Source organism: Podarcis muralis, chromosome 7 (genome assembly GCF_964188315.1).
Source record: "Podarcis muralis chromosome 7, rPodMur119.hap1.1, whole genome shotgun sequence".
Taxonomy (NCBI): Eukaryota; Metazoa; Chordata; class Lepidosauria; order Squamata; family Lacertidae; genus Podarcis; species Podarcis muralis.
In genome coordinates, this window is record NC_135661.1 from 90657086 (window position 1) to 90676571 (window position 19486).

The window sequence follows — 19486 nt, forward strand, 5'->3', positions numbered from 1 at the left end:
CTCTGATCTGGAAAGGAAGCAGAGCAGGAGAGAATCTTCTTGTTGTCTAGTCGTTTAGTCGTGTCTGACTCTTCGTGACCCCCTGGACCAGAGCACGCCAGGCCCTCCTGTGTTCCACTGCCTCCCGCAGTTTGGTCAAACTCATGCTGATAGCTTCGAGAACACTGTCCCACCATCTCGTCCTCTGCCTTCCCCTTCTCCTTGTGCCCTCCATCTTTCCCAGCATCAGGGTCTTTTCCAGGGAGTCTTCTCTTCTCCTGAGGTGGCCAAAGTATTGGAGCCTCAGCTTCAGGATCTGTCCTTCCAGTGAGCACTCAGGGCTGATTTCCTTCAGAATGGAGAGGTTGGATCTTCTTGCAGTCCATGGGACTCTCAAGCATCCATTCTTCGGCCATCAGCCTTCTTGATGGTCCAGCTCTCACTTCCATACATCACTACTGGGAAAACCATGGCTTGAACTATACGGACCTTTGTTAGCAAGGTGATGTCTCTACTTTTTAAGATGCTGTCTAAGTTTGTCATTGCTTTTGTCCCAAGAAGCAGGCATCTTTTAATTTCGTGACTGCTGTCAAAGTGCCAAAATACCGCCGGCGAATCTCAAGCCCACGGTTGCGCCAGCCATGCCTAAATCTTTCCTGGTCAAGCGGCGAGTCTCAACGCGACTGGCGCCCCGGGATTGGGGAGAGCTCTCTGACCAACTTCGCGGAGACTTGTACATTCCAGGTAGGTGTGCTAATTTTTTTTGCGTTGCCTTCAACACAAAAGTAGAAAAGAAAAGAAAAAGACCTAAGGAGAGAGAAAGCTGAAGAGGAGAGGGAGGGAAGAAAAGATTAAAGAAAGATAACGAAAGATAAAAGGAGTCTTGTTCTGCAGTCAAATAAGGTATTCACTCATTAAGATCCAACCATTCAGCCCTCTATAATCCTGTATTTTGTCAATCTTCAACTGCAGGTATTGCAAGTTCCTTTTCTCTTTCATGCAAAAAGTCCCTTAGAAATTTCCAATCCTTAATAAAGTGTCAGTGATGAGTTTTCTCTCATTAAACACGTTAACTTTGCCATCTCTGGGGAAATTATTATTATTAATTTTTATTTTTATTATTTATTGAACTTACATACCACCCTATACCACGGCGGTTCACAGAATAAAATCTAGATATAGAACCACAAAATACATAATCAAAATAAAAACAACAACCCGATAGCCCCCCCCCCCAAAACACACACACACATTTTAAGGGGGCATAGGATGTAAATCAGATCAACCAAAGGCCTGGTTAAAAAGGAATGTTTTTGCCTGGTGCCTAAAGGTTCATAATGAAGTTGCCAGGCCAGCTTCCCTGGGGAGAGCATTCCACAGACGGGGAGCCACTGCAGAGAAGGCCCCGCTCTCGTGTTGCCACCCTCCAGACCTCTCAATACCCCATCCTGTTCACCAAAGCTTTTCTCCTCCTGAAAACGCTCCTGCCCCTGTCCTGAATCCCGGGGCTGCAAATTTCTTGCAACTGGGGTGGGTGGGAATGCAAGGGCCAGTTGCAGCCCAAACATCTGGCTGCCCTTGCCCTGGGCGTCCACAAGTCTCTTGCCCTCTTCTGTTAACATGCCTGGCTCCCTAGAAGCATGGGCCGCAAGAGCATCCTTGGAGAAGGGGGGTTTGTTTTTGTTTTTCCCAGGGCCAGATTGAGGTTTGATGTGGCCCTCAGCTCCTGAAGGTAATGGGGCCCTTTCTATGGCCAGCTGTCCTGTGTCCACAACAAATTGTCACTGTTTTTTGTGTTGAATAGATGCTAGATGGCAATTTCTGGTCCTAATAGGTATCTAAAGCCATTTGCACACCACAAAGTATGTTTTTTATCAAAGTAATTGTTGAACTGAGATACAATTAAGAAGAAGTATATTAATAGTGAAATAATTATTAAGCTCTAACTTAAAATGATTTTTTATTCATAACAAACTGAATAATGCAAACACATTGGCATTTGGCAATAACAAAAGTTCCTTGAGAAACACAATTTATAAAGACTCATAATCTAGTCTATAGAAACTTGCTAGAACATAATAATAATAATAATAATAATAATAATAATAATAATAATAATAATAATAATAATTTTTATTTATACCCCGCCCCCCCAGCCAAGACCAACATGAAATAAAAAAAGGTGTAAATATATGATGCAAACTACTAATAATGATAAATAGCAGAATATTGGCACTCTATATATAGAAAGGAGCAAACCAGTGATATTTTAGGGAGCAGGTGATCAGGTGGGGCCCATGACTTACATCATAGGAGCCTACACAACACAAAACACGGTTGCTGTACGTAGGTTTTATTTACATCCAGGTGTTTTTTTCCTGTAATTTTTTTGGGGCCCCCTAGAGAGTGAAGCCCTAAGCTAGAGCTTGATTAGCTTATACGTAAATCCGGCCCTGGTTCTTCCAGAAGGCAGCTTGGCTCAAACCCTGGCAGACCCCAGGCTCCTCGCAGGCGGCTCCGTGAGCGTGTGGGAAAGAACCCACGCAGGAAACTCCCTCCAAGGCGTCGCTCAAAGCCCGTGTCATCCTCAACTGGGTCCCGTGGGGAAATATCCCAGGAGCGGCAAGGTAAGAAAGAACCCAGGGAGATCAGTGGATCAGGCCCGCTGTTCTCACAGTGGATCCGGCCAGATCAGGGCGTCTTGAATTGCTCCAGCTTTCCAATTCCGAAAATGTGGGGTGCTAAAAAGTTGAAGCGTGACCTGGGGATTCGAAACACGTTTGGGTTCAAATAATATTATTTCGTTTGGCTGGGTACGTAACATGCGTGGCAAAGTGCACAGAACCCATAAAAAATGACTAAGTGCTTGCAGTTATACATTACTTAGGTAGGTAGCCGTGTTGGTCTGATGCAGTCAAAATAACAAAAACCGGTCTGCCTTCAGATGTCTTCTAAATGTCAGATAGTTGTTTATTTCTTTGACATCTGATGGGAGGGTGCCACTACAGGGCAGGCACCACCACCAAGAAGGCCCTCTGCCTGGTTCCCTGTAACTTGGCTTCTCGCAGGGAGGGAACCGCCAGAAGGCCCTTGGTGCTGGACCTTGGTGTCCAGGCAGAACGATGGGGGTGGAGATGCTCGTTCAGGTATACTGGGCCCGTTTAGGGCTTTTAGGGTCAGCACCAACACTTTGAATTGTGCTCGGAAACGTACTGGGAGCCAATGTAGGTCTTTCATGTCAGGTGCTGATGCTGGTTGCTCATGAGGAAAACCAAATGTGTTTTACAGTTTTTATTGTGCAAACTATTTACAGTGCAGAGCTAAAAGGTTTATGTCCACCTTAGTCACTTGCAGAATCCAGGAGTGGCCCCTTCCGGCTTCTCCCCCAACATAAGAACTTAGTCACCCCAAGCCTCCTCCTCCCCTCCTTACGTTTCACCTCTCTGCGCAAGCTGGGCGAAGGAAGGGCATGCTTCCCTCCTGGCCAGCCTGGCTTGGTGAGGCGCTGGCGCTCTCTGCAGCATCCTCGAGCCCCTTCCCCACTTGGCTGACCCCTTCCCTCTCTTCTCTACTGGAGGTGTGGCTTTTCCCACCGCTGGACGAGGAACTGTTCCTCAGACGTTTTGGCTGCTCTCTGTATCCCAATGGCGCCCCTGCCTCCCTCCCTTGTTCCGATGGCAGTCCCCTGACATCCCAGGACCAGTGTTATGTGGTCCCGGCAGCCGCTCCCAGTCACCAGTCTAGCTGCTGGATTCTGGATTAGTTGCAGTTTCTGGGTCACCTTCAAAGGTAGCCCCATGTAGAGCGCATTGCAGTAGTCCAAGTGGGAGATAACTAGAGCATGCACCACTCTGGCAAGACAGTCTGCGGGCAGGTGGGGTCTCAGCCTGCGTTCCAGATGGAGCTGGTAAACAGCTGCCCTGGACACAGAATTGACCTGTGCCTCCATGGACAGCTGTGAGTCCAGAATGACTCCCAGGCTGCGCACCTCCGCAATTCTATGAAAAGAAAGATGAATGGAATGGCCATGCTGGCTGAGACTGATGGGAGTGGTAGTTCCAAGCCTCTGGGTTGCAGAACATTGCAGGTCCTCCACGTTCGTCTGGTTTGCAAACTCCCAACCTGTCCCGCTTCCTCCCTTTCTGCTCCGTCCAGGGCAGGAGTCCTGCAGCGCCGCAGTTCCAGTGCTGCGTGTGCAGCAAGCACTTCCCTCTGCAGCGCATGCTGAACCGCCACCTCAAGTGCCACAGCTCGGTCAAGAAGCACGTCTGCAGGTACTGCGGCAAGGGCTTCAATGACACCTTCGACCTCAAGAGGCACCTGAGGACGCACACAGGTGGGGACCGCACCCCGCAAGAGCCTTGGCTCTCGTTGCTCACCTGGGTGGGGAATTGACAAACGTAACATCCATATTGACCAAAGTATTGTTTTTGTTGTTGTTGCAGGAATTTATGTATAGGTTGGGGGGGGCTTGCCCCTCTAGCAGATATCATGCACATGCAGCCCACTACCAAAACCAGCACAATCGCTTTTGTGACTTTTGTGACTTGTCCCCACAAAACACTTCATCACAGTTTCTTCCTGTCTATTCAAAGGGCCTTTGCTGCACGATACCAAATGTAAGAATTCACTGATCAATGGATCTATGTACTGGGTCAAAGGGAAAACTCCAGAAATTCCTATAGACATGTGAGCTCAGCTCCTCAGCAGCCCCTCTGCCTGAGGCATCCTGATACTGCTCTATTTGCAGTCCTTGTTTTTCTGATTTCATTTAATATTCTAATTTTCTAAGATTGTTAATTTGGGGTTTTCATCAGCTGTACGCCATAATCATCACAATTATAACAAATAAAGGCTTGACATCTCTCACTTTGAATGTCATGAGTCTATCTCATATATTAGTTTCACCTTTTAAGTTGAATTACTGAAATAAATGAACTTTTCCACCATATTCTAATTTTTTGAGTTTCCAGTGGAAATTTCTAAGGGACTTTTTGCATGAAAGCAAAAATGAGTATCTGGAATTGAAGATTGACAAAACACTGAATTGTAGAGGTTTTATTATTTTGCGATTTTGTATCTTGATTTTATTCCGTGAACCGCCTTGAGACGCCTGGATACAGGGCGGTATATAAATTCAATAAATAATAATACAGGCCTGTCCACCTGACATTTGTTCCTCCGCAGGCATCCGCCCGTACCGCTGCTGCGTCTGCGACAAAGCCTTCACCCAGCGCTGCTCCCTCGAGTCACACCTCAAGAAAATCCACAGCATCCAGCAGCGATACGCTTACCGCGAGCGCCGCTCCAAGCTCTTTGTGTGCGAGGAGTGCGGCTTCACCTGCAGCGGCAGCGAGGAGTACTACGGCCACGTCCGCCGCCTGCACCCCGGCCACGGGATCCTGGCCAGAGGGTTCCAGAAGGTGGCGCCAGCCGACCTCCATCCCAGGTTCCACGTCCTCTACCCTTCCGCATACTGAGGCCCGGAGGCCAGGGCCGAGGAAACCGGGAAACAGCAGCACCCAAATCCCATGTAAGGAAAACGGGGAAGTAGAAAAACTAGCCAAATCATGCATTTGGAGTACGCTGCCCGTGCCAAGAGGGGACTGTTCCAATTCTGCACCTCTTCTAAGTGTTGGGCGTCTCGCCCAGCCCTGCCTTGAGATTTCAGTTTCTCAAAATTAGCTGTTACCAAAATACGCGACGGCAGTCTCAGAGGACTAGAAACTTTTGTTTTCAAAATGAAGGTTCCCAGAAGGGTGTGTTTTCAAGTCTTCTCTCCAAGCTCGGTTGCGGGTGCCCTCGCTTTCTGAGGTGAGATGGGAGACCACCAGGGGCAGGGCTTTTTCTGTGGTGGCCCCCCAGCTGTGGAACGCGCTCTGCAGGCATTTCAGCCTTTGTCACGCTCTTCCAGGCACCGGCCAAAACCCTTTTGCACTTGCCCAAGTTTTTGGTTGCGCTGAATATGTGGCTGTTTCCAATCTGTTAATCTTGTAATGAGTTGCGTTTTGTCGCATGCCGCCTCGCGGGGCCAATATTGGTGACGAGACAGCATAAAATTATATTAAAAACTGTGTTTCCTTGTGGCCAGGGGAATATTTTGTTCTGCTTCCTCCTTAAACATAACCGGCCTCCACTCTGAACATGGCAGTCTTGCATTATAGCTCATTTTTTAAAAAGCGGGCGGGCACAAGCTATCTTTAAAGCCACACCTCTAAACCGGACACTCAGCCCCATCATCCTGGCTGAGATGGAGTGGGCTGGAATGAGGGAAAGATAGGCAAACCACACATGCTTTATCCCACATGACCTGAACCCTAGATCATGGGGGTGGTGGACTAGATGACCCCTGGGTCCCGTCCAACTCTTAAGGTTCTATTATCCTTTTATTCTCGGCAAGCTACTTTAACTGTGTACAGATGTGCCAGCCTCAGCTGCCCCACCCAGGAAGGCTTGAGGAAGCACAACTTTGGGACTTTTGTAAAAATATAAACCATGTTTTATTAACAGAGCCGAAAACACAAACAACCCAAGTCAAAGAGGGTGTCTAGGCACAGGCAGGCAGCAGTTGAATCATCTGGAAGTTTCTCAGAAAGGAGAGAAATTAAGGTAACGGCAGGAAAGGGACAAGGAGGGGGCTGACATCTCCACGGGCTTCACTCTGTCCAGCGGTGACCGCAGTGTGGGGCTGTGCAGACGTAATACAGCCGCATGGCATCCTAAAGCAGAGAGGGAAGGGGTGAGACGGGGGTTCCAGGTGTGTTTCCATTCCTTGCCTCCGTGATCATAAAGACCTCCGGGGAAATGTGAAGGCTTAAAACCCAACAGAACCAGAAGACACCTTTCAAACCTCCACAGTCCCCAATCCCCAGGTTTGGAGCTCTGGAAAAAAAAACTCCTGCTGTGTTTGCAACATAACCATAATGCTGTTTTGTTTTGAACTGCAAATGCAGAACCGCAAATTGCTTTGGCAGTGGGAACGCCCTTCTGCGAGTCTGTAAGGAGCTCAGCTGAAACACCCACCCCTGGTGGAGTTTTTTAAAGGGACAAGAGACTCCAAACTCTATGGCAGCCGCCCAGCTGGTTTTAAGAGGAGATATTTGAATAAGTGAGTGGGGCAGCGGGTGGAAAACAGACATGCAAATCACGTGGGGTCACGGCTGAAATTCTGCTACTGAAGTAGAGGACCCGATGTAGGGAAACCCACATGCAAAGCGAGCGAATGTCATTGCTCGAAACTTTTAAGAGGGTTGTCGCTGCCAGGGGTTACGAAAACATCAGCTGCCCTAGATCTCAAAAGAAGTCTCCTCACCTCAGCCCTTGCGCTGTGAGACTGGAAGAACACGGCTTCCTTGTGACCGCACCTGGAAGACAGGGGTAGGAAGATCTGGTTATGAGGCAGGGCAGATCCCGGAAGCGCGGAGGAAATGGCCCACACCCCGCCTTCCCAAGCTGGTCTCCCACGCCCGATGTCTGGGACTAGCTGAGGGGAGTCCAAAATGTCTGGGAGGGCTGGCCTCCTTCAAAGGCTTTTGTTTGTCCCAGGCTGTTCTATGCTTTGTGGCCTTTGCCGGACTTTTTAAAAATAAGAAGAATGGCTACAGCTCAGCACTCACTTCTGGCAAGGGTGGTCCTCTGTTCGGGGCAGAGTTGGGTCCTGGGAAACGTCAGCAATGATCTGGGTTAGTTCACTGAAATGCAGATGGTTAAAAAGTGATTCTTTTGACTGCCCACTCCCAGTCAGTCCATCTTGAAAATACATTGGAAACTATTATGGGATGAACGGCAGTCTCTTGCTGTCAAAAGTCAGCCCCATCCCCCGGGGGGGACGGGACCTTTTCTTTTGCAGCCATCATTCTTCTCATTGCGCTGCCCCCGGACACCTGGCTGCTTCCTTACTACCTTTTGGAATTTCCCAAAAAGCCCCTCTCTTCTCGTTTCTCCACCCCCATCATTCTGCCTGGACGCTGAGGTCCAGCGCTGAGGGCCTCCTGGCAGTTCCTTCATTGGAGAAGCAAAGCTACAGGGAACCAGGCAGAGGGCCTTCTCGGTAGTGGCACCTGCCCTGTGGAACGCCCTCCCACCAGATGTCAAAGAGATAAATGACTACCTGATATTCAGAAGACATCTGAAGGCAGCCCTGTTCAGGGAAGTTTTTAATGTGTGTTATTTTAATTTATTTTTAATCTTTGTTGGAAGCCGCCCAGAGTGGCTGGGGAAACCCAGCCAGATGGGCGGGGTACAAATTATTATTATTATTATTATTATTATTATTATTATTATTATTATTATTATTATTTCTGTGTGGGTGCTCCCCACCCCCACTCCCTCTGCCTATCTTGGCCTGGCACCTGGATTGGAAACTACGGTTCTGTGAAGGCAGCCAAGAAATAACTTTTCACTGCAGCTACATCACTTCGCCAGTTCACGTTCAGCTTGTGATCAACCACTAGGGCATTTTTCCATGTTTCACTTGTCTGAACAAAGTGGATGCAAAACTAGGCTGGATTTTCAACGCAGGAATACAGGAGGTTGCCTTATGTGAAGTCGGCGCATTCCCTTATGCAGCGTGGCTGGCAATGGCCTCTCCAGGGCTCCAGGCAGATCAACACAGGCCAGCAATTCCTTCAAGGCAGCTGCTGGTACTTACTCAACTTCATGCGTGATCTTATTGACGTAGATGCAGCTATTGTCAGCCTCCTGCTGGTAGTCGCAGTTGCGGCACTGCAGGGAGAAGAGGAGAATGGTCACACATTCACGTTCCCAGCAAGCCCGGGGGGGGGGGCAAAACATTGCAATACAAGACTGATTCTAGGAGGGAGAAACTGCCTGGGTGTCACGGACTGGTTGGACGTAGAGGAACAGTGGGAGGCACCAGCTGGGAAGCCCCAAGGGAAGAAAGCTCCGAGTGCGGGGATTAGTGGTGGGTCAGAGGGAGGAGATGGGGAGGAGGAGGTGTCAGAAGCTGAAGGTGTAGCACGGCTTACTGAGCTCAGAGTCTGCGGCAGGGAAAAGTCAAGAGAGAGGCGGAAGAGCAGGATGAGGGAGGCCAAGAGGCAGAGGTGAGTCAGGCTAGTGAAGCAGCACAGGTGTCTCCCCCTCCTGCTGTGACAAGTTCCCCTCTTCCCTGGGCTCCCAGGACCAGGAGAAGTATGAAGTGTGAGGAGCAAAGGAAGACCTGCAGGCATAGTCTCAGATTGCTAAGGAAAGACCTGGAAAGGGAGACTTAGGCAGCTGTGGGAAGGCAGGGGCCTTCAGTCTCCGCAACTGCTACATAAAGGACAAGACCTACCAAAGGAGAGTCGCCGTGCTCATTAGGCCTGGCATTCCTGTGCGGATCCTGTTTTTCTAATAAAGCGTTAACCACCTGCTCTGTGTGATTCACTGCTGTCTCTCTCCTGACACTGCACATCCGTGATCCGTACCCAGCAATCTCAAAGGCTAAGTTATGGCTGCCTCCCAAGGTCCGCAGCTCGAAGCTAGCAAACACGGCACAAAATGACCAAGCTCGCCCCTTTCCAGGCCGAAAGGTCCCACCCAGGCAGCTGAGCTGGGAAGGGACTGCCACAAAGCCACAACAGCTCACGGTGAAACCCTGCACTCAAGAGTCTACCTGAAGAGAGTATTGCCACCTGACACTCACAGCATAGAGAAGGATCCTGTTCTCTTTGTCTTCTTTAGGGTACAACATGTTGTTGCTGTTCAAAAAGAGAGAAGAGAGAGAAAGATTTAAGTGAGTTTCTTGGATAAAAGGTGAGATGCAAATGTAAAACTAGAACTAGTTGGATGGACATTCAATGCAGCTGAACGGGGAGTGGGGGACCAACAGCTGAGAGCTGCCTTGCCCGGCCCTGGCGCCCTCCAGATGTTGTGGGCAGCAGCAGCTGTTCTGGCTTGAGCTGACAGGAGCTGGAGCCCAAAGCCCAGGGGCAGAAAGCAGCTGCTTTGCACGGAGAAAGTCCCAGGTTCAAGTCTCTGCAGCATCTCCAGTAGGGCTGGGAGGTACTCACTGCCTGAAATCCTGGAGACCTCTGCTGCCAGTCAGTGTAGACCATATGGGGCTAGATGGACCCCTAAGTCTGACTCAGCACAAGGCTTAGCGATTCCTGCGTCCAAGTCCCTCATCAACATGGAAGGATAACTTTTTCTGATGCTAAGAGCTGTTAGGCAGTGGAAGAGACTCCCTCAGAAGATGGTAGACTCTCCAGTGAGAGCCAGTGTGGTGCAGTGGTTCAGAGCGGTCGACTCGTAATCTGGGGAACCGGGTTCGCGTCTCCGCTCCTCCACCTGCAGCTGCTGGGTGACCTTGGGCCAGTCACACTTCTCTGAAATCTCTCAGCCTCACTCACCTCACAGAGTGTTTGTTGTTGGGGAGGAAGGGGAAAGGAGATTGTGAGCCGCTTTGAGACTCCTTCGGGTAGGGATAAAGCGGGATATCAAACCCAAACTCTTCTTCTCTTCCTTCCATGGAGGTTTTTAAGCGGAGGTTGGATGGCCCCCTGTCAGGGATGTTCAGCTGTGATTCCTCCTGTGCAACAGGGTTGGCCTAGCTGGCCCCTGGGAGCCCCTCCACAATTCTATTATTCCTTCACCCCAGTTTTAAAAGCGAACCCATTTTTTTTTTGCTCTGCAGCTCAGCAGGATTGCTGCCTGTCTTTGTTTTCCCATTAAGTTATCAGAACATGAATCTGTTGGTGAACAGAACTCCAAGAGACGCTAGATGGGCAGCTTGAAGCACATTCATTTCTCCTCACTTTTCATAAATTGAGGGACGCAGGAATACTAATTATGTTGTTGCTCTTTAATTATTTCTACCCTGTCCATCTGGCTGGGTTGCCCCAGCTTGCAACATATATAAAAACATAATAAAACATTGCACATTATAAAAGTATGCCCTTATTGAAGTCCTCAGCCTCCCTGATAATGGCCCTCACTATGCTACATTAAAGGGATACGGGTGGCTCTGTCCTCTAAACCATTAAGCTTCTTGGGCTTGCCATCGGAAGGTCAGCAGTTCGAATCCACACAACAGAGTGAGCTCCCCTTGCTCTGTCCCAGCTCCTGCCAACCTAGCAGTTCAAAGCATGCCAGTGCAGGTAGATAAATAGGTACTGCTGTGGCGGGAAGGTAAATGGCGTTTCCATGCTCTCTGGTTTCCGTCACGGTGTCCCGTTGTGCCAGAAGCGGTTTAGTCTCCTGCCGGCCACATGACCTGGAAAGCTGTCTGTGGACAAATACCGGATCCCTCGGCCTGAAAGTGAGATGAGCGCCACAACCCCATAGTCACCTTTCACTGGACTTAACCGTCTGGGGGTCCTTTATCTTTTTTACCTTTTACAATAAGTAGGCTTGGGTGTCTTTTCTGCCACGCACGTTTACGTGTAAGAGAAGCCCACTAGTCATGCAATGCCAGCCCACAGAACAGCACTTTCTGGAAAAGACCTCCAAACAATCATTATACCCTTATTGTCATTACTAATTCCCAGGCTGTGGCCACAGTTGCACGCTATCAGCTTCAAGGAGCCACAGATGAGAGCCGAGTGCAAGGCTGGGACCAGAGGTGGAAGGAGAATGACATGCTCTAACAGCCCATATGCCCCTGGAGGGGAGCCAATGGGTCTCAAATCCTCGGTGCGTTAGGAACTTCCCCTACGTGTGAAGACAGTTTCCAGCGAATTGAGCAAATGAGACCAACAGGAGGTCCAGTGGCCAAGAAGGCGGTTCCTGCCTATGCTACAGAGGGAAGAGAGATGGGGCTCAGTCACCTGGGAAGGGACCCCATCAAGAGGAAGGAAAACTCTGGTCCTAAATCTCTGCTGCCTTTCAGGATATCTTTGGGAGAAGAGTGTGATGGCCTGGGACTGGGGCTCAGACTCAGAACCAGAGGAGTCTCAGTCCGCACCGGATCCTTTGCCTCAGGCGGCATCTGAACCGAGTCTGGGGCCTGATTCTGAAGAGCCCCAGTCTGCACAGGTTCTCCTGCAAAAAACACCACCTGGGCCGAGTCAGGGGCCTGAGCCTGCCCTAGCTCCAGATGCGGGGATGGCCGCGTTGCCTCCAGCTGGGCCATCACTTACAGCTGCTCCACTACCGGTTGGGTTAGGGGAGGCTGAGGCGGCCTCTGGGTCTAGTCACCCACCGACGTCTCCCGAGCTGCAGAGACTGAGGTCTGAGAGAAGGAGAGACCTGAGTACTCGCAGGAGGAGTGCTTGCCTTCGGGCGAAACAGGGAGGTGAGTCGCCGGGGGATCAGGACCGGCCACTACCCCGACAAAGATAAAAGGCTGTTGGACCCCGTCCCAGGTTGCGGGAGCAACATTGCTGTATGCCAGAGCCTGCCTGAGATCCTGTGCCTGTCCTTGCCTGGTTTCCTGCCTCATGTCCTGCCAGAGTGACTCCTCGCAGAACCCTTGGATTTGGGGCTGGACCTGGACCGCGTTGCTTGGGGTAACCCTTGGGCCCAGTACAAAGAGAAAGCTAAGGCGTGAACCCTACGCAAATCCAGAGTGGAGTCAGCTAAGGAGGTTGGGCGGCGCCTTGTGCACCTCTTTCCGTCAACTCCTGCCGCCAAGTTGGTGCCAAACGCATAGCTCTGCTTTCCTTTGGACCACCTCAGCGAGGCTGAGGCGGGGGTCTTCTCATCCAGGCAGCCCAGGACCTCCAGACACACTGCCCAGGCTTGCGCCCGGGGAGGTCATTTCAGTGATGCTAAGAAGAAGAAGAAGAAGAGTTTGGATCTGATATCCCGCTTTATCACTACCCAAAGGAGTCTCAAAGCGGCTAACAATCTCCTTTCCCTTCCTCCCCCACAACAAACACTCTGTGAGGTGAGTGGGGCTGAGAGACTTCAGAGAAGTGTGACTGGCCCAAGGTCACCCAGCAGCTGCATGTGGAGGAGCAGGGAAGTGAACCCGGTTCCCCAGATTACGTGACTACTGCTCTTAACCACTACACCACACTGGCTCTCCATGACTAACACAGCAGTTTGACTTCACCCCCTGAGGCACACTCCACTGTCTCTCGAGACAAACAGGCGGCAACAATGATTACTTTTTAAGTTTGCATGCCGCCCTTTTCTGAACATACAGTGGTGCCTCGCAAGACGAAATTAATTCGTTCCGCAAGTTTTTTCTTCTTGCGAGTTTTTCGTCTTGCGAAGCACGGTTTCCCATAGGAATGCATTGAAAATCAATCAATGCGTTCCTAAGGAGACCGTCGGGGACAGTGGGGAAGCGCCGCGCGCCTTCCCCTCTGTCCCCGGACCTGTTTTAAAGCAAGGGGCAGCGGGGAGAAGATTGCTTCTCCCCGTTGCCTGCCCCGCAATCTCCGGGGACAGAGGGGAAGGCGCGCCTTCCCCTCTGTCCCCTCTTTTGAAGCAAGGGGCGGCAACGGGGACAAGATCGCTTCTCCGCGTTGCTGCCCCTTGGTTCAAAAGAGGGGACAGAGGGGAAGGCGCGCGCACCTTCCCCTCTGTCCCCGGAGATTGCGGGGCTGGCAACGGGGAGAAGCGATATTCTCCCTGCCGCCCGTTGCTTCAAAAGAGGTCCGGGGACAGCGGGGAAGACGCGCTGCGCTTCCCCGCTATCCCCGGAGCTTGCGGGGCAAGCTTCGTTTTGCGAAGCAAGCCCATAGGGAAATGCGTCTTGCAAAGCGGCTAAGAGTCTAGCGAGTTTTTCGTCTTCCGAGGCGTTCGTCTTGCGGGGCACCACTGTACTGTTCCCAATTAACGCTCCAGTGACCCAGAAACAACAACAGTTGTTGGAATATTATGCTGGAATATTATAGCTTGCTTCAGGTGATTTGGAGAGAGTTTGACTTCAGCCCCAGAGGCGCACAGACATGTGCCAACTAAGATGACTTTTTAAGTTTGCTTACCGCCCTGTTTGGAACACAGAGTTCTCTACTTGGGAGGAGAAGAAGAGTGGGCCATGAAATAACCACACGGATTACTCTTAAAAGCAATTACTGCTCGAGTCTTATCGCCTGAGACAGATGATTCACATACTGGTGACATTGCGCTCCAAACACCTGACATGACATGTTGGTGATCTCATGATCCATATTTCCCAGCAGATTGATATTGAAATTAAAAAGTACAGGGGACGAGATAAAATCGTACAATATTCTAAAGTACCACGGCCAAGGAGTCTGTCACCTGCCCTCCATCGCCTCTCCCTGGGAACAGTCCCACAGCTCAGCAGCCAGCGCATTGAGGCTCTTCTGACTGCATCTAAATCCCAAAGCCAGATTAAAATGGATCCAGATAACTCTAAACTGGTGACTGGGAGCGGCCACCAAGACCATATAACACCAGTCCTGAAAGACCTACATTGGCTCCCAGTACGTTTGGCTGACCTTTCAAGCCCTCAACGGCCTCGGCCCAGTAGACCTGAAGGAGCGTCTCCACCCCCATCGTTCTGCCCGGGATGCTGAGGTCCAGCTCTGAGGGCCTTCTGGCGGTTCCCTCCCTGCAAGAAGTAAGGTTACAGGGAACCAGGCAGAGGGCCTTCTCAGTGGTGGCACCCACCCTGTGGAACGCCCTCCCATCAGATGTCAAGGAAATAAACAACTATCTGATGTTTAGAAGACATCTGAAGGCAGCTCTGTTTAGGGAAGCTTTTAATGTCTCATGTTTTACTGAATTTTAAATATTTTGTTGCAATCCGCCCAGAGTGGCTGGGGTATAAGTTGTTGTTGTTCATGATCATCATCATCAAAGCTTTTATCGGCTTCATATACAAACATCCATAACATAACAGTACAGAGTTACTGCTTCCCCTGTGGCACAAAACATTTTACCCCCCCCCCCCCAAAAAAAGAGAGAGGCAGAGCAGACTACTGTCACATCTCTAGGTCTCCAGGGAGATCAGTCGTCTACAATGTGTTTCGACAACAGAATACAGTGGTACTTCAGGATGTGAACGGGATCCGTTCCGGAGCCCCGTTCGCATCCTGAATAGAACGTAAGACGCGTCTGCGCATGTTTCGCTGCTTCCGCACATGCGCATGACGTGATTTTGACCGTCTGCGCAAGCGGCAAAACCTGAAAGTAACGTTCCTTCCAGATCGCCGTGGAGCGCAACCCAAAAATACTTTTCCTGAAGCATATTTATCCCGAGGTATGACTGTACCAGATAAAGATATTTGGCCCCTAACTTGGTGAGCTCCTGGTCATTCCCCAATAGTAGAAAGTGTATGACCTCTGGTTTCCATTTGGGGATGCAGAGTTGCTCTAGGAGCTGCTGGCGGAGATCAGCATATAGTTTACATTTAAGAACCAGATGAGTCAGAGTTTCCACCAGGGGCTCATCCCTTGGGCAGATTCTAGCTCTCTCCGCCATGCCCAGGAACCTTCCACAGGGGTTGGAGCTGAACCTGGCCAGCGAAAAGGCCCTTCCTTCTTGAGGGTTGAGCAGAAATTCGAGGTAGTTGTGGTTAGTTTCATGTGCCCAGGAAAGTTGAAAGTCAAGAGGGGAGCATGTTGTTGTTGTTAAATTGTTGTTGTTGTTGTTGTTGTTTCCTATTATTCCCCTTACTATGATCGCTGCTGCTGTTGCTCCACCACGTGCATCTCTCCCTAACTCCGTGTATCTGAAGAAGGGTGCATGCACACGAAAGCTCATGCCAATAACTAACTTAGAAGGTAAAGGGAAGAACCAGAGATTTGTTCAAGAAAATTGGAGATATGAAAGGAACATTTCGTACAAAGATTACCACAATAAAGCACAAAAGTGGTAAGGACCTAACAGAAGCAGAAGACATCAAGAAGAGGTGGCAAGAATACACAGAGGAATTATACCAGAAAGATATGGATGTCTCGTACACCCCAGGTAGTGTGGTTGCTGACCTTGAGCCAGACATCCTGGAAAGTGAAGTCAAATGGGCCTTAGAAAGCACTGCTAATAACAAGGCCAGTGGAAGTGATACTATTCCAGCTGAACTATTTAAAATTTTAAAAGATGATGCTGTTAAGGTGCTACACTCAATATGCCAGCAAATTTGGAAAACTCCGCAGTGGCCAGAAGATTGGAGAAGATCAGTCTACATCCCAGTCCCAAAGAAGGGCAGTGCCAAAAAATGCTCCAACTACCGCACAATTCCACTCATTTCACACGCTAGCAAGGTTATCCTTAAAATTCTACAAGGCAGGCTTAAGCAGTATGTGGACCGAGAACTCCCAGAAGTGCAAGCTGGATTTAGAAGAGGCAGAGGAACCAGAGACCAAATTGCAAACATGCGCTGGATTATGGAGAAAGCTAGAGAGTTCCAGAAAGACATCTACTTCTGCTTCATTGACTATGCAAAAGCCTTTGACTGTGTCGACCACAGCAAACTATGGCAAGTTCTTAAAGAAATGGGAGTGCCTGATCACCTCATCTGTCTCCTGAGAAATCTCTATGTGGGACAAGAAGCTACAGTTAGAACTGGATATGGAACAACTGATTGGTTCAAAATTGGGAAAGGAGTACGACAAGGCTGCATTTTGTCTCCCTGCTTATTTAATTTATATGCAGAATACATCATGCGAAAGGCTGGGCTGGATGAATCCCAAACTGGAATTAAGATTGCCGGAAGAAATATCAACAACCTCAGATATGCAGATGACACAACCTTGATGGCAGAAAGTGAGGAGGAATTAAAGAACCTTTTATTGAGGGTGAAAGAGGAGAGCGCAAAATAAGGTCTGAAGCTCAACATCAAAAAAAACGAAGATCATGGCCACTGGTCCCATCACCTCCTGGCAAATAGAAGGGGAAGAAATGGAGGCAGTGAGAGATTTTACTTTCTTGGGCTCCATGGTCACTGCAGATGGTGACAGCAGCCACGAAATTAAAAGACGCCTGCTTCTTGGGAGAAGGGCAATGACAGGCCTAGACAGCATCTTGAGAAGTAGAGACGTCACCTTGCCAACAAAGGTCCGTATAGTTAAAGCCATGGTTTTCCCAGTAGTGATGTATGGAAGTGAGAGCTGGACCATCAAGAAGGCTGATGGCCGAAGAATGGATGCTTTTGAATTCTGGTGCTGGAGGAGACTCTTGAGAGTCCCATGGACTGCAAGAAGATCCAACCTCTCCATTCTGAAGGAAATCAGCCCTGAGTGCTCACTGGAAGGACAGATCCTGAAGCTGAGGCTCCAAGACTTTGGCCACCTCATGAGAAGAGAAGACTCCCTGGAAAAGACCCTGATGTTGGGAAAGATGGAGGGCACAAGGAGAAGGGGACGACGGAGGACGAGATGGTGGGACAGTGTTCTTGAAGCTACCAGCATGAGTCTGACCAAACTGCGGGAGGCAGCGAAAGACAGACGTGCCAGGCGTGCTCTGGTCCAGGGGGTCACAAAGAGGCGGACACCACTAAAAGACTAAACAACAACAACAAAGAGACTCCTGCCCATTAGGTCCAGTCGTGACCGACTCTGGGGTTGCGGTGCTCATCTCGCTTTACTGGCCGAGGGAGCCGGCATACAGCTTCCGGGTTATGTGGCCAGCAGGACTAAGCCGCTTCTGGCGAACCAGAGCAGCTCACGGAAATGCCGTTTACCTTCCCCAGTGGCGTAGCGTGGGTTGTCAGCACCCGGGGCAAGGCAAGTAATTTGCGCCCCCTAACCCGTGGATTTGTGCCCCCTAACCCGTGGATTTGCGCCCCCTAACCCGTGGATTTGCGCCCCCTAACCCGTGGATTTGCGCCCCCTAACCCGTGGATTTGCCCTAACCCCAGATGTTGCGCCCGGTGCGGCCGGCCCCCCCTGCACCCCCCACGCTACGCCACTGACCTTCCCGCCAGAGCGGTACCTATTCTTCTACTTGCACTTGGACGTCCGTCGCGGGGATTCGAACCGCCGACCTTCTGATCCACAGTGGTTTAGACCACAGCACCACCTGCGTCCCCTAATAACTAACTTAGTTGGTCTCTAAGGTGCTACTGGAAGGAATTTTTAAATTAAATTAAATTAATTTTTCTTTCCCTAAGCCTTGACTGTGTTTTGGGAAAACAACCCAGTCCCTGTTTATTTTCGGTTATTGATTATGCAGGATACCTCCCATTCTCGGGATATCACAGACCTGCAGCGTTGGGAGGGGGACCCCCGAGGTCCTCTAGTCCAGCCCCCCGAGGGGACTGATGGGGGGCCGTTCAATGCGGCCCCCGCCCTCTCCTCCTCCCCCCCCCGTTCCGCCGCCCCCGCCTCCCCCTCCGGCCTCACCATTCCTGGCAGAAGCGGATCCCCACGAAGCCCGGCTCGTAGGCCCCTTCCGACTCCATGGCAACCGCCCGACTGCGCAGGCGCAAAACGCTCCTCCCGCCCGGAGCCCGGCTCAGGCTCGGCTTCCCGGGCTCGGACTGCGCAGGCGCGGCTCCCGGCGTCCACCGCCCGCGCCTGCGCTTCTCCTTTTTGGGCGCTTCGGCTACGGCAGCCGTCAGGGGCCAGAATAGACCCGAGCGCGGCCGCTCCGAAGTCTGCGCGCGCGGAAGTGGATGTTCTGGTCGCCTCGCCTGAAAAAGGAGATGGAAAAGGATTCAGGGGGAAAAGGGGACCCCAAATGATACAGAGGAGGGAGGGACTCCCCGCTTGGGAGAAAGGTGGCACCCTGGAAATAATTACTCATAAAAATAAGGGAATTATTATTAATATTATTATTCAGAATATTTTTATTGGCTTTACAATTTAATATTCCACACATCAATATAATAATAATGATAGTAATAGAATTCATATATATTCCCCCCCCCCACCCTGTGACTTCCCTCAACTTCCCCTTCTGCTTCATTAAAAGTTTGCTACTTCTGCTTAATTTATTTCCCCCTATTTAATCTTTTCATTCAATGCTCTTATATTCTTTTCACTTATTTATACCCTATTTTCTTTCCAATTATATCTTTCGCTTAGTTAATTTCTGATTTATTGCTTCTTAATCTGTACGTTTGTTTTCATAATTGTGTTTACTCAAATCCTGCTAATGAGTCCATTTCTTTACAGTGTTTCTGTAACTACAGCAGGAACGGTTCCCAGTCTTTTTAAGCGTCTCTGTTGTCCTCGTCTCTGAGTCTTCCCGTGAGTTTTGCCATTTCTGCGCATTCCATAAGTTTAACTTGCCATTCTTATTTTGTTGGTATCTTGTTGTCTTTCCATCCTAGAGGCATGAACAACTTCTTCCCCTCTTTTGGCAATTCCTGCCCTATAAAGGTATTACGATTATTAGATCTTTTCCAGAAAGTGCTGTTCTGTGGGACCCGTGGGGGCTTCTCTTACACGTAAACATGCTTGGCAGGAAAGACGCCCAAGCCTACTCAATGTAGCATAACAAGGGCCATTATCAGGGTGGCTGAGGACTTCCAATAAGACAAAGGCATACTTTTTAATGTCCAATGTTTTATTATGTTTTTATATATGTTTGAAGCACTGCAGCGCCACTTTAAAGAGACATGGCTCCCACCCCATCCCTCTCCACAGTGTCACAAGAATTCTAAGGCATCACAAATAAAAACGAAGGCTCATAAATGCACAAATA

At 49.9% G+C, this 19486-nt stretch overlaps 2 protein-coding genes across 5 annotated transcripts; one reads left to right on the plus strand and one right to left on the minus strand.

Annotated features, from left to right (window-relative positions):
* Positions 1-418: 418 nt before the first annotated feature.
* Positions 419-6026, plus strand: OVOL3 (ovo like zinc finger 3). Its single transcript, XM_077932520.1, has 3 exons — positions 419-764; positions 4135-4315; positions 5167-6026. Exons 1-3 carry the CDS (start codon positions 621-623, stop codon positions 5457-5459), a joined length of 618 nt encoding a protein of 205 aa, XP_077788646.1. The 5' UTR covers positions 419-620; the 3' UTR covers positions 5460-6026.
* A 429-nt stretch (positions 6027-6455) lies between these two features.
* Positions 6456-18332, minus strand: POLR2I (RNA polymerase II subunit I). Of its 4 annotated transcripts, none has more exons than XM_028741809.2 (7): positions 18181-18297; positions 12524-12686; positions 9623-9677; positions 8630-8703; positions 7596-7670; positions 7292-7343; positions 6456-6698 (listed from the first exon to the last, which is right to left on the minus strand). In XM_028741809.2, the coding sequence occupies exons 3-7, from the start codon at positions 9668-9670 to the stop codon at positions 6636-6638; spliced, it is 312 nt and encodes a 103-aa protein (XP_028597642.1). In that variant the 5' UTR covers positions 9671-9677; positions 12524-12686; positions 18181-18297; the 3' UTR covers positions 6456-6635. The 4 variants fall into 4 exon arrangements, with proteins under 4 accessions (XP_028597642.1, XP_028597641.1, XP_028597638.1 ...); XM_028741808.2 differs by having other exon boundaries at positions 12474-12686; XM_028741805.2 differs by lacking the exon at positions 12524-12686 and having other exon boundaries at positions 18181-18332.
* Positions 18333-19486: the final 1154 nt, after the last annotated feature.